A 13,522-nucleotide genomic window follows, 5' to 3' on the forward strand; every position below is an offset into this window, starting at 1 on the left:
CAGTACACCAAGGTATGGAAAGTACATGGAAGAGGTGGAGAGAGTGAGTTGTGGAAGCCACTGAATTTCCTTGTCTCAGGAATCCTCCAGGAATCCCCTTTGTGTCAGAATTATAATACCCTGAGGAGGGGCAATTCAGTCTTTCCAAGGGCTTTTCTTTTACCCACTTCTGAGCTGAATAAAAAGAGCATATGGGAAAACATACCTACATATGTATTACATGTATATGTATATTTGAATATATCCACACTCTTGGAATAATTTGTCATTGTTCATTTGCTAAGTCCTGTGTCTCCTAACATTTCCTCTCAATAGTGGATATTCAGTTAGTTAAATCCTCAAAACGTCTATTGCTTTTAGGAAGCCTTATTGAACTAATTGGAAAACAGAGTAACATCCCTCTCTCTTTTATCTTAAGAACATGTCACTTTGGCCGGGTGCTGTGGCTCATGCCCGTAATCTCAGCACTTTGAAAGGCCAAAGTGGGCATATTACTTGATTCCATGAGTTGGAGACCAGCCTGGCCAACATCACGAAACCCCATCTCTACTAAAAATACAAAAATTAGCCAGATGTGGTGGCATACACCTGTAATCGCAGCTATTTGGGAGGCTGAGGCACGAGAATTGCTTAGACCAGGAGGCAGAGGTTGTATTGAGCCAGATCCTGCCACTGTACTCTTGAAATGGTGTTATTTGTTATAATACTTTTGAAATGGTATTATTTCTTACCATTTCAAAAATGGTTTGAAATAATAATTAAATTTTATTACTGAGACAAATGCAAATAGAAATTTATATTTTAAACTAAACATGTACTTGCGTGACAGAGCAAGACTGTCTCAGGAAAAAAAAAAAAAAGAACATGTCACTTTGTTCATTGCATGTAACACTTTGCTTTCCATGATATGTGCTTTTTAAAGTATCCACCTTTCCTTCTGTCATTAATAGACACTCTCATCTTATTCTACCTTACATTAGTTACTTCGGAGAATAGGGACCATCGGTTTATTTACTTCTTAGGTATTTTGAATAGTGTCGTGTACAAAATGATGCTTTAAAAATACATGTAATGATCATTCTATTTGTAATAGAAAGGAGTCCCCGTTCTCTCTCAATATTACAAATTTTACTTCCTCAAAATGCCATTCTTTATATTTTTCTAAATAGGATTTTATGGTGCCCATGTATTTCTAAATGAGAGTTTTCTTCTAGACACTTGTACAAATGTGAACAGTAAAAACGAACGCTTTGTTCTTTTCCCTTTTACCTGCTTCCCTAGGAAATCTCGATTTTGCTTCCCTCGTTGGAAGGCCAAGACAGCAATGCCTTTGAGTGTTTCTTCCCTAGGGGCTTTTTCCATTTCTTTCTGTGAAAGTCTAGAGAGACAAATATCCTCGTACTGACTCGGCCACCTGAGCAGGCTCTGTCAGTGCTTCCATGCCCTTCTCCTTCACAAAGGCAGATCCCATTACACTGCCCAGATCCAAGGGTGCCCGTCTGCTGGGATTTGGAATACTCCTGGGCACAATGCCGGTGCCCGCAGACTTACATCCTTAGTTAGATATGTGCTTTCACTTGCGGCTGACCTTTGGTGTTCTGTGTAGCAACCAAAATGCATCTCCCTGCACACACCCTGCCCACCCTCCACTTCCTCTTTTTGTCTCCACTTCTGTGCCACAGCTCCCATCTCCAGGTGTCCCTTCCCTAAATCCCTGGGGTTCTAGGCCCATGCCTCAGCATGCTGTCAGATCTTTTCTAATCCCGTTTCTCTCATCAGACTCTTCCTATCCTGCCTTATAATCTAGAGCTGAAAAACAAATCTGGGATAATGTGGTTATGGGTCCATGTGGTGTTCTGTCTGGGTATCATAGTTGCATTTTTTACAAAGGTCTTTCTGAAAATAGAATATTGGTGGAATTTTTGGTAATCTGACAGTATGTATGGAAGTTTTGATCTGGAATGTGCTTTTGATCTTTCTTTTATTTTTCATAGATTCCACTAATATTTTTCTGTGATCCTCAAATGATCCTGTGTAGATGAATACCTGCTTATCCCATGCTTAGGGCTTAGAGCCCTGTGTATTTATAAACCAACAGATTTTTCTCCTTAACATTTGGAGTAAGAGAAAGAAAGCCTTATTAATTTAAATAAATAACTAGTTTGGTTTAAAAATAAGGGAGCAATTGATTTTACTTGACTCTTTTACTGAAATACGATAATGAACATTTATGCAGTGCTTATTATAAACCATGAACATTACTAGTATTATTTTATTCAACACTCAAAGCAACTTTATCAAGTCAATAATATTATTATGCCCATATTATCAATAAGGGAAACAAAACTATATAAGTTAATCAGTAGGTTTATACAGCTAGGAGTAATGAAGTTAGGTTTTGATATAGGTAATTGGTCAAACCATTGTGCTCAGCGTAATCAAACCAGTTAAAATAGGAGCATAAAATCATTCCTTAGTTTGCAGACGAACATTAGCTTTGAAAACAAGCACTAAGCAAGAGGAATCTGACTTTCTTCTAGAGACTGCTGTGGAATGACCATTTCTTTATGTTTGCTGCATGTGTACATGCATTGGCTGAACTGGTAGAGGCTGTCCAACACTATTTGTTGGCTGCACACTTTGGTTTTCATTCTCTAGTTCAAATGGAACCATTTGGTTAGTCTGCCTTATTTCTAAAGCTACTTAATCCCACAGATTTCTTAATTTCTCTGGGAAATACCAGAAAGTGGGTATAGAAAGAATAGTAATAATTGTCTGCCTCCAAGGACTTCACCATTAAGCAGATGAAGGAGAGAAAGGTAATTAGAACACATTGGTGCTTTTTAAAGACCTGTGTATTCTCCTCTCTTTGCAATAGGTACCATTTCTGTCAACACATTGCGTACTCCCTACACTGCTCCTGGTGAGAGTGAGATTCTGGACCTGGATGATGAGCTGTACCTGGGGGGCCTGCCAGAAAATAAAGCTGGCCTTGTCTTCCCTACTGAGGTGTGGACTGCTCTGCTCAACTATGGCTACGTGGGCTGCATCAGGGATTTGTTCATCGACGGCCAAAGCAAAGATATACGGCAAATGGCTGAAGTTCAAAGCACCGCTGGAGTGAAGCCCTCCTGCTCAAGGGAAACAGCAAAACCGTGCCTTAGCAACCCTTGCAAAAACAATGGCATGTGCAGAGATGGGTGGAACAGATATGTCTGTGATTGTTCCGGAACAGGCTATCTTGGCAGGTCCTGTGAGAGAGGTAGGATTCTAAAACCCCAACAGCCAACTCCCTGAGATGAAAAGTATATTAACTGTTGACCTCAAACCTGAACTGACCATTGAAACATAATGTATACTCTACTCAAGTAAATTCTGTTTGTTTAAGCTGAGCAGCCATACCTCACATGGATTACTAATGAGCACTTAATGTGTTTCAAAGAGCTTGGTTCTGAAAGGACACCGCTCTTAAGTATAATGCAGGGATATAAATTTGAACGTTTAGTATCCTCTAGAGTATGAGCCTAAAATGTATTACAGATAATAACTCCTGTCTCTTTTGCCCTGTTTTTAACTTCAGAACACTAGACAAGAAAAGAGGCATGAATTAGACATACCTATGGCTTCTAGCGCTGATACCCACGCTAAGAAATAGCATCTGAGGCAAGCTAAGCTGTGAGCTGCAGGGTCCCTGATACAACCGGGTGAGACTTAAGTTAGCCTGCTCGTTTCACTTCGGTCAACTTACAAAAGTGGCAATATCCACTCTGAAAAGTAAGCTGACTTTCAGTCACTTAAGGTGCACCAACGTTTTTGGAAGTGTACCCTAATAGAGAAAGTACTTACCTTTAGCTGGGACCTAACCAATTGCAGAGGATTCATTTACCAATTTGCTATTAAGGCTTAGCTGTGCCTATTGAAGTTCTGAGCAGGTACAACCTCTCTTTTTGTAATAGGAGGCAAACCTACATTTAGTTTTTCTTTTCCTCTCCCATTAAAAGAAAAAGGAAAGAGGATTCAAAAAAGAAAAAAAAAAAAAGAAAAGGAAAAAAGAAACTGAAGGATAATAGCTGTCCCAGCTAGCTGATCTGCAGAACAGGCTAAAGGAATAAATAGCAGAATAAATAGTTCTAGGCTTATTTTTCCATCGACCCAGTGTTTCAGATAAATGCTTTAGTCACTACACCCATTGTCACTTATTTTCAACAATGGAACTAAAAATCAATATGAAAAAATATTGATGAGTTGTTCCATTGTTCTTACCTGTTACAAATAACATTGCTTTATTACATATTTAGCCTAAAAGTACCTGGCATCTATTTTTAAGCTATGAATATTTATTGTTTTCCTTTTTTTATTCCTGAAATAATTTAATTCATTTTGCCTAAAGCTTCCTAAGAAAAAAGGGGTTATTTTGTGAAACCCAAAATTGAAATGTGATTTTGGTTATTTATCTTAAAAAGGAGGTACATCAACTTATTAATTCTATGATTAATATTAAAAATATAAATATTTAGTAGTAATATATTAATCATGTATTAAACTGCTTACCAGATGCTATTATTATTGTGTGTCATGCAATTAGATGGGTCAGTAGATGGCTATTTTATCACATAGACATAAATACATTCATTCATTCTCTTTATGATAGGACCTAACTTCAATTTCTGCGAATTGTCAATACAACTTAGCTATTTCTGTATCATTTAGTTAGTATGGAGTATATTCTTTATACATTTCCTCTTTGCATTTTGCTTTCCAATTTTAGTTTGTTTGTTTAGTTTTGTTTCTGGAAATTGCCAAAATGATGAAAAATATAGCAAAGCTTGCAAGGTACAGTACGGTTAGGCATATATGAGATAAGCAGACTTGCATGATATAAGGTTTTGTTTTAATTTTATCACTCAGAAAGCTGCCAGTTATTCTGATGCCTCTTAGTTAAGTGAAGCTGGAAACGGCTATAACTCAACTGACACGTTCATTACGGAAGCTTTCAGTTAAATATGCGTGGTGTACCACCTTGTGGCAATATTCTGCTACTACATATGGCAAAAAATAAAAATAGATATTGTAGACCTTTCAGAGCCAGCAACACGAAGAGGAAATATTTATGTATTGCAATCATTAGAAAAAGGGGCAGCAAGCATATGTAGATTTGTAAATGAAAATTTAATAGCAAACTTTATCATCGGGATACAGCATACATTTTTATCTGATAGGAGGCTGGAAGTTTCTGTTGATTTCTTTGCTTCTAGGTTGGCTGTATACTGAGGAAAAATGGTCATTTTTGGGTGGTTCTTATTACTGGACTACCCAGGTGTATTGTGAGAGGTCTGCTTTTCAGAATTCATTTTCTTGCTCACATTTGGGTGCCTCCTGAGAACAAGGGAAGTGTGTGAGGGTTGTCATGCTCAATTCCACAAAAGTTGGATTCTTTCCAGCTCCTAGCTATTATGTTCTAGTTAAGTTAATTCAACATCATGCCTGAAACTCTTGAGTTTCCAATTTAAAAGAAGGGGCTTTGACTGAGTTTCTTCTCCAGACACACATTGGTCACATAAGGCTGTTGTTGATCAAATAAGAGTTGACAAGTCCTGAAGTTATTTTTTAAAGAGCACTTTTAAAGGTTTTTTTCTTATTATTGAGCAAAAATTGATAATTTGTAGTTTATGAAGATAATTATTCAAAGTAATTAAAAAGCATGTTCAAGTCCTTGGACTTAGAAAGTTCAGCATGGAAAAATTATGTTACAGTTGTATTATAGGAGATGTTTATCCTGCTTAAGGAGCAAAGGAGTTTATAAGAAAGAACAAAATACTTGCTAACTTAGGCAAATAAGAAGATGGTATTTTGCTTTACATGTGTTGATTCTATAAGAAGGAGTCATACAGAAATAATGTTCAATGAATAAAAGTTAAATTTAGCACCTTCCCTTCTGCTTTATTTTTAATAAAACTGAGAATTTGTGGAGACTTGATTATATAAAAATCATTCTCAGTTATATGTAAGAATAAGAGCATTGATATAATCAGAGGTCTAACAGATGGAGGGACAGATGTCAGAGCAATATAATTTGGCTGCCTGTCTGATTTTCATCGTTGATCACAATATGTGACTGCCTTTCGGCAGAACTGAGCACAGGTGTACACTTTAGACGGCAACAAAGAATAATACAGAAGAGCAAATTTATCAAACTTAATGACAAGGGAGAAGGAGATATAGAAGACAAAGTTGAAACTGTTTTTCTCCCCCAGTGGGAAGTATAATATTGGAATTAGCCTTTTAAAGAATTATTGCATGTTTTAAATGAGGAAATAATTTTACTAATGTTCAAGGATGCTGCCAAATAGCATAACCTTCAAATGTCAGAATGTTGTTTACCATTTATTTGGCAACTCTAGACTACAACCCTGAGCATTTTCCATTTCTTGTCTAATTAAACATTAGCTCTAATTATGAGGAATCATTTAGGCTTTCATTTGTCGTTTATCAACAAGTTATTTTCATATTGAGAATTATTTAAAATGACACTCAGGAACACTCAAGTTTTATTGCTTTACTGTGTTATTTCAGTCCTGCAGCTTTTTGGGGAAAGTTAAAGGCTAATTATTCTGATTACTTTTTCTTCTCTGGATTGTATTTCACACCATATATATGAGCCATTGTCAGTCACCTCTATTTCTAAAAGGAGGCACCCCCATTTAGTTTTCAATCAAATTAAGCTACTTTTCATAGAAGAATATAAGATGATTTCCAAAATATGATTATTCAATAATAGAGCCCAGCTTTACAGATTAAATAAAGAGGAGTAAGCGAACACTGCTTTCATCCTCTTATCTGTATGATACTGAAGTAGCTGAGCACATGATAATGGCTTTTACATTTTTATTCAGGTATTTGTTACTTTATAGATATGAGTTATGATTGGCTAATTTAGGAATGTAAAAGTAAAGATCAAATATCCTTTAAATCATACCACAAGCATTTTTCTGTCTAGAATTCACTGTAACTTTACACTCAAGTTTTAATTATATCTTGAGCAACAGCAGTTTGATTACTCGCACTAGCCTTTGACTGTTGGGATTGTACTCCCATTTGGGAAACTTCTTACCTAATTGGAAAAAAATATGATAAGAAACTATCATATTTTTGAAGATCATATTTTATTATCACTACCTAGGTGTATTGCCTAACCATGAGGCCTCTATTCTGATAAATAGAGGCACTTCCCTGGCCTATCTTCTACAGCCCAATTTTGGCCTTCAAAGTGGACTTTATTAAATATTTTGTTCATGCACATTACTGAAATTAGATTTCACTTGCAATAGCAGAATAAATACTTAATTGCTTTGGTAGGCTTGGTATTCAAACTGAAATTAGCTCACTATATATATGTGCGTGTATGTGTGTGTGGACTTATTGATTCAATTAATATTGATGGAGGCTCTGATGTGGGACTGGCATTCTGGGGGCACTTGGTGCTGATAGAGTAATGCATATGAGAGATTGATCTCTGCCCTCAAGATACTTGTATTCTGAAGAGCAAATACAGATAATATTATTCAAACAAGAAATGGTCGTTAAAAAAAATGAAATGGTGAATAGATATTGAATAACTGGAGCGGATAGCAGGCCTCTTTGGAGTAACATTTGAGCAGAGGTCTAAATGCTGAAAGAAGCAACTATTTAAAGATCTGGGTTGAAGCATTTTTAAAAAGAGGGATCTAAAAGTGCAGACACTTCAGTGAGAGCATGAAATTGGTGTATCTGGAGCTCACTGAACAAGAAGTGGGAGATACTTAAAGCTGAGGCCAGAGAGATGGGCTGAGGCCAGGGTCACACTGATATTTACAGATTAAAAAAAGTGGAAACACAGTTAAGGGAGCTATGACAGTGGTCTAGGTAAGAGATGAGAGCAGAGTCTGTCAGGCACATTAGTGGCAGAGGTGAGCAACAGTCAATGCAGAATGTGGATTGGAATTAGAGCCTGTAAGACTTCCAGACTTGCAGATCTATTGGACATGGCAGAGAGAGTAAGAGAAATCAGAAAGGTTTAGGTCTGAACAATGGAACTATCACATTTACTGAGATGGAAAAGATTGAAGAAAGAGTGTGTTTTGAGTTCATTTTCAGAGGGAGCGAATTAGGAGTTTAGTGAGGTGCCTATCATATTCCAATTGAGAATTTTCAATAGGCAATGGATGTTAGAGCTCAGGAGAGAAGTCAGAACACTTAATAAATATTAGAGGAGTGAGCATATGAGTTGACTGGGATCTCTTAAGTCAAGAGGTAGATGGAAAAGAGAAGGGAGCTAGCCTAAGCAGGAAAACCTGTAACCCTTGGTGTTTAGAGAGGTTCTGGATGCTCACTTAATCCCATGAGGATGACAAATAATGATTAAAGTCTTACAGAAACAGTACTTGATTTTCTGAAAGATAAATTTGCAAAACCACAGCTCTGAATATACTCCTAATGCTGAACACTGTTGTATTAGTAAAGTTAATTGTTATGCTGTGTAAGTAGGCAAAAGAATGAGAATTTCCTGGTTCATTTTAATTCCAGGTAGTTTTTCTTTATTAAGCGATATCCTGAGTTATTGGAACCAATGAGAAAGCAAATAGAGTCATGCTTGTTCCACAGTGTTCCACTACCATAATAGTGTTTAACACTCAGGAGTGCTATTTCTTAAAGCCATCAGGTTGTCATCGACAGTGTTTCTATTCACTTCTCTGTGTGTTTAAGACAGCACAAAGCATCTTCCCTATTGATGCCATCTACCTTAGTTTTCTAACAAACACTCTCACAATTTTCCAGTCCCACCCCATGCTTATTTAGTGTAGCAAAGGCACAACATTATTGCTTTGGGTGACAACTTAACGTATTCAGGACAACAGAGTTGTGCTTATACATAATATTTAAAGTTACTTCCCTTCTATAAATTAACCTTAAAAGGAAGTAACAGTTTAAGTCTTCTTAAAAAATTACCTTGTTAAACATAATATCTCTAAAGAACTGTTATCTGTTGTTTGATAATATCAGTTTTGCTTTTGAACATCAAGTTTGATAAAGTATTGGCCTAATACCTACAGTTAAGCCATATTTCTTTTTTTTTTTCTTTTAAAAATAATTCTATCAGGGCAGAGATAATGAAAAAAATGGTGATAGTCACTTCTCCTAGAACTACATGCATTTAGGCATTAAAAGTCTTCTGGCAGTACCCTCTCGTTGCGCAGATGAAGAATTCAGACCAAGGCAAGGTCGACTAATTCCACAGGACTAGTCAGTGGGCTCACAATATATAAACACGCATGGAAAAGTTGCTGGAGGCTGGGCACAGTAGCTTGGGCCTGTAATCCCAGCACTTTGGGAACCTGGGGTGAGAGGGTCACTTGAGCCCAGGAGTTTGAGACCAGCTTGGGCAACAAAGAAGACCTATCTCTAAAAAAAAGTCTTAGTAATAAACTAGCCTCGCATGGTGGCGTGTGCCTGTGTTTTCAGCTACTCAGGAGGCTGAGGTGGAAAGATTGCTTGAGCCCTGAAGGTCATGGCTACAGTGAGCTGAGATCCTGCCACTGTACTCCAGCCTAGAGGGTGGAACTAGACCTTGCCTCACACAAGCCACAGCAGCCACAAAAAAAAAAAAAAAAAAGAAAAGAAAAAGAAAACCAAACCAAACAACAACAACAAAATAGCCCCACAAAAGCTGTTGGTGTTTCAAACTAAGCTCACACTGTGGCTTGACAAAAGAACGTGATCTTTGCTCTTGAGAAAGGGGACAACATAATCAAACCCTGAAATCCAACATGATTAATGCTATAGGTAGACAGTGCTGTAGGAACAACAACAAAAAAACAAACTGCTGATATCTCTGTTTCTGGGCTTTAGCAAATATCTCACAAGGGAAGTCCTCTATTGTGACTTCTCTTTCTAGCTTACAATTTTGTTTATTTCTGAAGAAGATGAATTGATATTATAGTATTGTGTTCTAGAAGTCTTTGATAATAAGCAATCCTTTACCTTTTTAAAGTATTAATGCACTAAACCATCCAAGAACTTTTATTATATTCATTTTCCATCTCCAGAGGCAACGGTTTTGAGCTATGATGGGAGCATGTTTATGAAAATTCAGCTTCCCGTAGTCATGCACACGGAGGCTGAGGATGTGTCCTTACGATTCCGATCCCAGCGTGCATATGGCATTCTGATGGCAACCACTTCTAGAGATTCTGCTGACACCCTCCGCCTGGAGCTAGATGCAGGGCGTGTGAAACTGACGGTCAATCTAGGTAACAACCTGCCTTCCCCCATTGAACTAACACTTTTTACTTTTTGTTCAATTTTGCCTGCAAACATTGATCAAGTAGCCTGTTTGCCATGGAAAGTTAAACACCTAATTGTCTTATTTCCATCATTTGAAGTAATTTAGGTTTGGGGGGGGCATCTTTTTGTTTATTTTTTTATGTTTAACATAACTTACTGTTTTGTGATTTCTACCACTGAGGGTTCTTAAAAGAGAAGCCATGTCTGTCAGTGAGGTTAATTGAAAATACAAATCATAAATCCTGATGTTGCCTCCAGCTGAATTTTCAGTTGCTATATTCACTGACATTTGGATCAGTTATAGGTGACATCCTTGCAGATAAATAAAAACGCGTTTGCTTAGAAAAGATTTGCACAAAATATTAAATTTCTACTTTGCTATCTAGATGAACAGTTATCTAGATGAGAAGTTGTTCCTGTTCTACTCCGTGTGCTTCTCCTTTGAATAGTCACCTTTGTGGTACCCCATCTTTTCTGTTTGGAGTACTGTGTGGTGGTATTTTGCTATCAAACAGCGATCCACAACCCTTCAATGCCCAAAGTCTGCGGCCCTGAGCAAACAGCCATGAGAACACTAGAGACACATGCTCTTCTACAGAAAGATAATGCTTTCCTGCTTAACTGTAGCATTAAGAATGACTCATTACAGTAAAACCTCACCAATCTGGATGAATTAATGGGGGGGGGGAGGGGAAACCAGGCTGAATTAGGAAAAAGTCTGAATTGCAGATTTTAAAAATTGTTTAAGCAGTTTTTTAAAAATTATACTCAAAAACATAATAGTTTGGAAAGTTTTATCAAGGAAAGGGCTCTAGGCTGATTTAAATGGTTGGTTAAGAATTATTTATAATTAGCACATTTTTTCATGTAAACTGTGCCACCAACATAAAGTATTGGAAATCAGTTTTCTTCCCAAACTTGGCTTTTCAAAATCTTGTTTGTTTATGAGTTTAAAATTTTTTCAGAGATCGATGCTCATACTGAAGGAAGCATTAATATTCTGCCCAAACTTTCAGTATTATCATTAATTCAAAATAAGAGGAGTTAAAATTAATGAGGTTTTACTGTATATTTGACAGTGTTAAACACACATAGATAGAAATGAATAAACAGAGAGAGAAAAATAAAATTCGAAACTAAGTAGATTTACTACCAAAAAAAGATTAATAAAATGTGATGAGGTAAGGCATTTGTGGAAACCCCACCTACATTTTCAAATTGTGCTGGGCAGAATGATAACCAATAAAATATAAAATTATCCGATTTGTATCTTATTTCACATAATTATATTTCATTAATATTAATGACATTAAGTTAATAAGGTTAAAAAATACTACTTTAATAACACAGAGCACTCTCATTTACTGTTCTGTTAGAGTACCCTCTAGTGACAATGACAGGTTACTACAAGCTAACCAAAACAAATCGCCTAATTGCAAGCAGTAAAGCTGCTGTTAGTCAAAATGCAAACACTCATGAGAATTTTCCAACAGCAAAGCATTCTGTAGGAAGAGTTGTGTAGGTGCTGGTCCTTGGCTGCTTGCAACCACTTTTCTGATGCGGTTGACGACACATGACAAACTCAGCTATATGGAAACAGAATCTAGGTTTCTATTTTTTATGTTCCTCAAAGGCATTAAATAATGAAACCAAAACCAACAAATATATATAAATATATAATAAATATGAAACATCCTGCATAGTCTTTAAAGAATAACCACTATAATTACAGTTTGTGTTACCCATGCCAGACATCCTGTTCTTACAGTAGCTGCTTTTATATAAAGCAAGTGTAAGAATGGGAAAATCCAGAAAGGGAAAATCAAGGGAAGCATGACACTTATTACATAGAGATGACATCGTTAGGTTCTCAGAGAGGTGTAGGCTTGTGTGCTCTGAATAACGACTACTCCTTTGCCACCAGAGTTTCTAAAGGAAACGTACAGTTGTTTCTTCCCTCCTCCAATTAACACAAGGTGTGGAATCCAGCCAACATCTGGCAGTTATCTTTTTATGCCCAAGCAAATAAAATTTAAAACAAAACAAAAAACATTAGGATAAGATAAGAATAATTTTAACTTGCTTTCCATTTGACTGCTGTAATCCTGAAGGGTTCTGTTGGCCTTTGTGGGATATTAGATTTTGGAGGTCCAAGATGTCTGCGCCTAGCTGAACTTGCACTGTACCCCATTGTGACGGAGCACTTTTACATTTTGCTGAAAATAATGTTATGTTCTTTCACAGATGGGGAGAAAGTTGCAGCCAGTCTAAGCCAAACATCTTTGACATTTAACAACTCTTTACTGCACTTAGATTTGTCACCATGTAGCTTTGTTTGAATTGGCCATTTTTAAAACCTTCTATTGTTGTTTCCAGTGTTAAACTTTTATAATAATATATCTGGGCTTTAAAAGTATGTAAAGAATAATGATATGGAGTGGCCATATTTGCATGTGTCTGTCCCCGGAAGGGTGGACTGTAATTTTATTGGATGTCTGCAGCGATTACCTTGAAGGATGAATTTTCATTTTTCATCTATTCTTCCCCATCTAGATTGTATCAGGATTAACTGTAATTCCAGTAAGTGCCTATTCAAAATTTTTAAAATGTTATTCCTCCATTATGATGTAAGCTAGTCAAGATAAAAAGAGAGAGAGAGAGAGAGAGCAAGAGAAATGTGTTTATAAAACTCATGAACTCACTTTTGAAGTATACCAGTCCATCATCTGGGTTGTAAAAATTCATTTTTAAATTTCTACAGCTGAATATGTTCCCACTGCAGTTCCTACTTCTATGTGGAAAAAGAGGTGACAGGCATTTTGTAAAAGAATGTGCCAGTACCTTATAGACCTTTAGCTACTGCAAGTGGCATTTGCGAACTCTGGTTATTCTCTTCATAACCAAATAGGAGAAAATATTGTGGATCTTATTTTCTTCTGTCTTTATCTTTTAACTCAAATAGAAAAAATGGTTAATTCCTCTGACTTCAAGAGTTATTATTAAATCCATCTAAAAAGTTTTGTGTAGACATAGAAAATTACTTGTCTAAAATGTTCTTCCTTGATCATTAAGAATGTTTATATGATGAATTTTTACATCCTAATTATATCTCTGCAAAAATAACCAAAACCCTGCAAATTTGTGACATGCATGCAAACTGATGAGTTTGGAAAGATGTATGGACTGAATTTTCTTTGAATTT

At 36.5% G+C, this 13,522-nt stretch overlaps 1 protein-coding gene across 28 annotated transcripts in view; it reads left to right on the forward strand.

The window, feature by feature from the left end:
• The window catches only part of NRXN1 (neurexin 1), a 1,157,741-nt gene that overhangs the window by 508,645 nt on the left and 635,574 nt on the right, over positions 1–13,522 (forward strand). For 18 of the 28 annotated variants that reach the window (XM_074400196.1, XM_039478496.2, XM_003922746.4 and 15 more), the window contains 3 exons: positions 2,879–3,262; positions 10,083–10,286; positions 12,874–12,900. In XM_074400196.1, the coding sequence (XP_074256297.1) occupies positions 2,879–3,262; positions 10,083–10,286; positions 12,874–12,900 (615 nt within the window). The remainder of the gene's footprint in view (positions 1–2,878; positions 3,263–10,082; positions 10,287–12,873; positions 12,901–13,522) is intronic. The other 10 variants (XM_074400202.1, XM_074400197.1, XM_074400210.1 and 7 more) reach the window with 1 other exon arrangement.

This window comes from Saimiri boliviensis, chromosome 1 (genome assembly GCF_048565385.1).
Source record: "Saimiri boliviensis isolate mSaiBol1 chromosome 1, mSaiBol1.pri, whole genome shotgun sequence".
NCBI lineage: Eukaryota > Metazoa > Chordata > Mammalia > Primates > Cebidae > Saimiri > Saimiri boliviensis.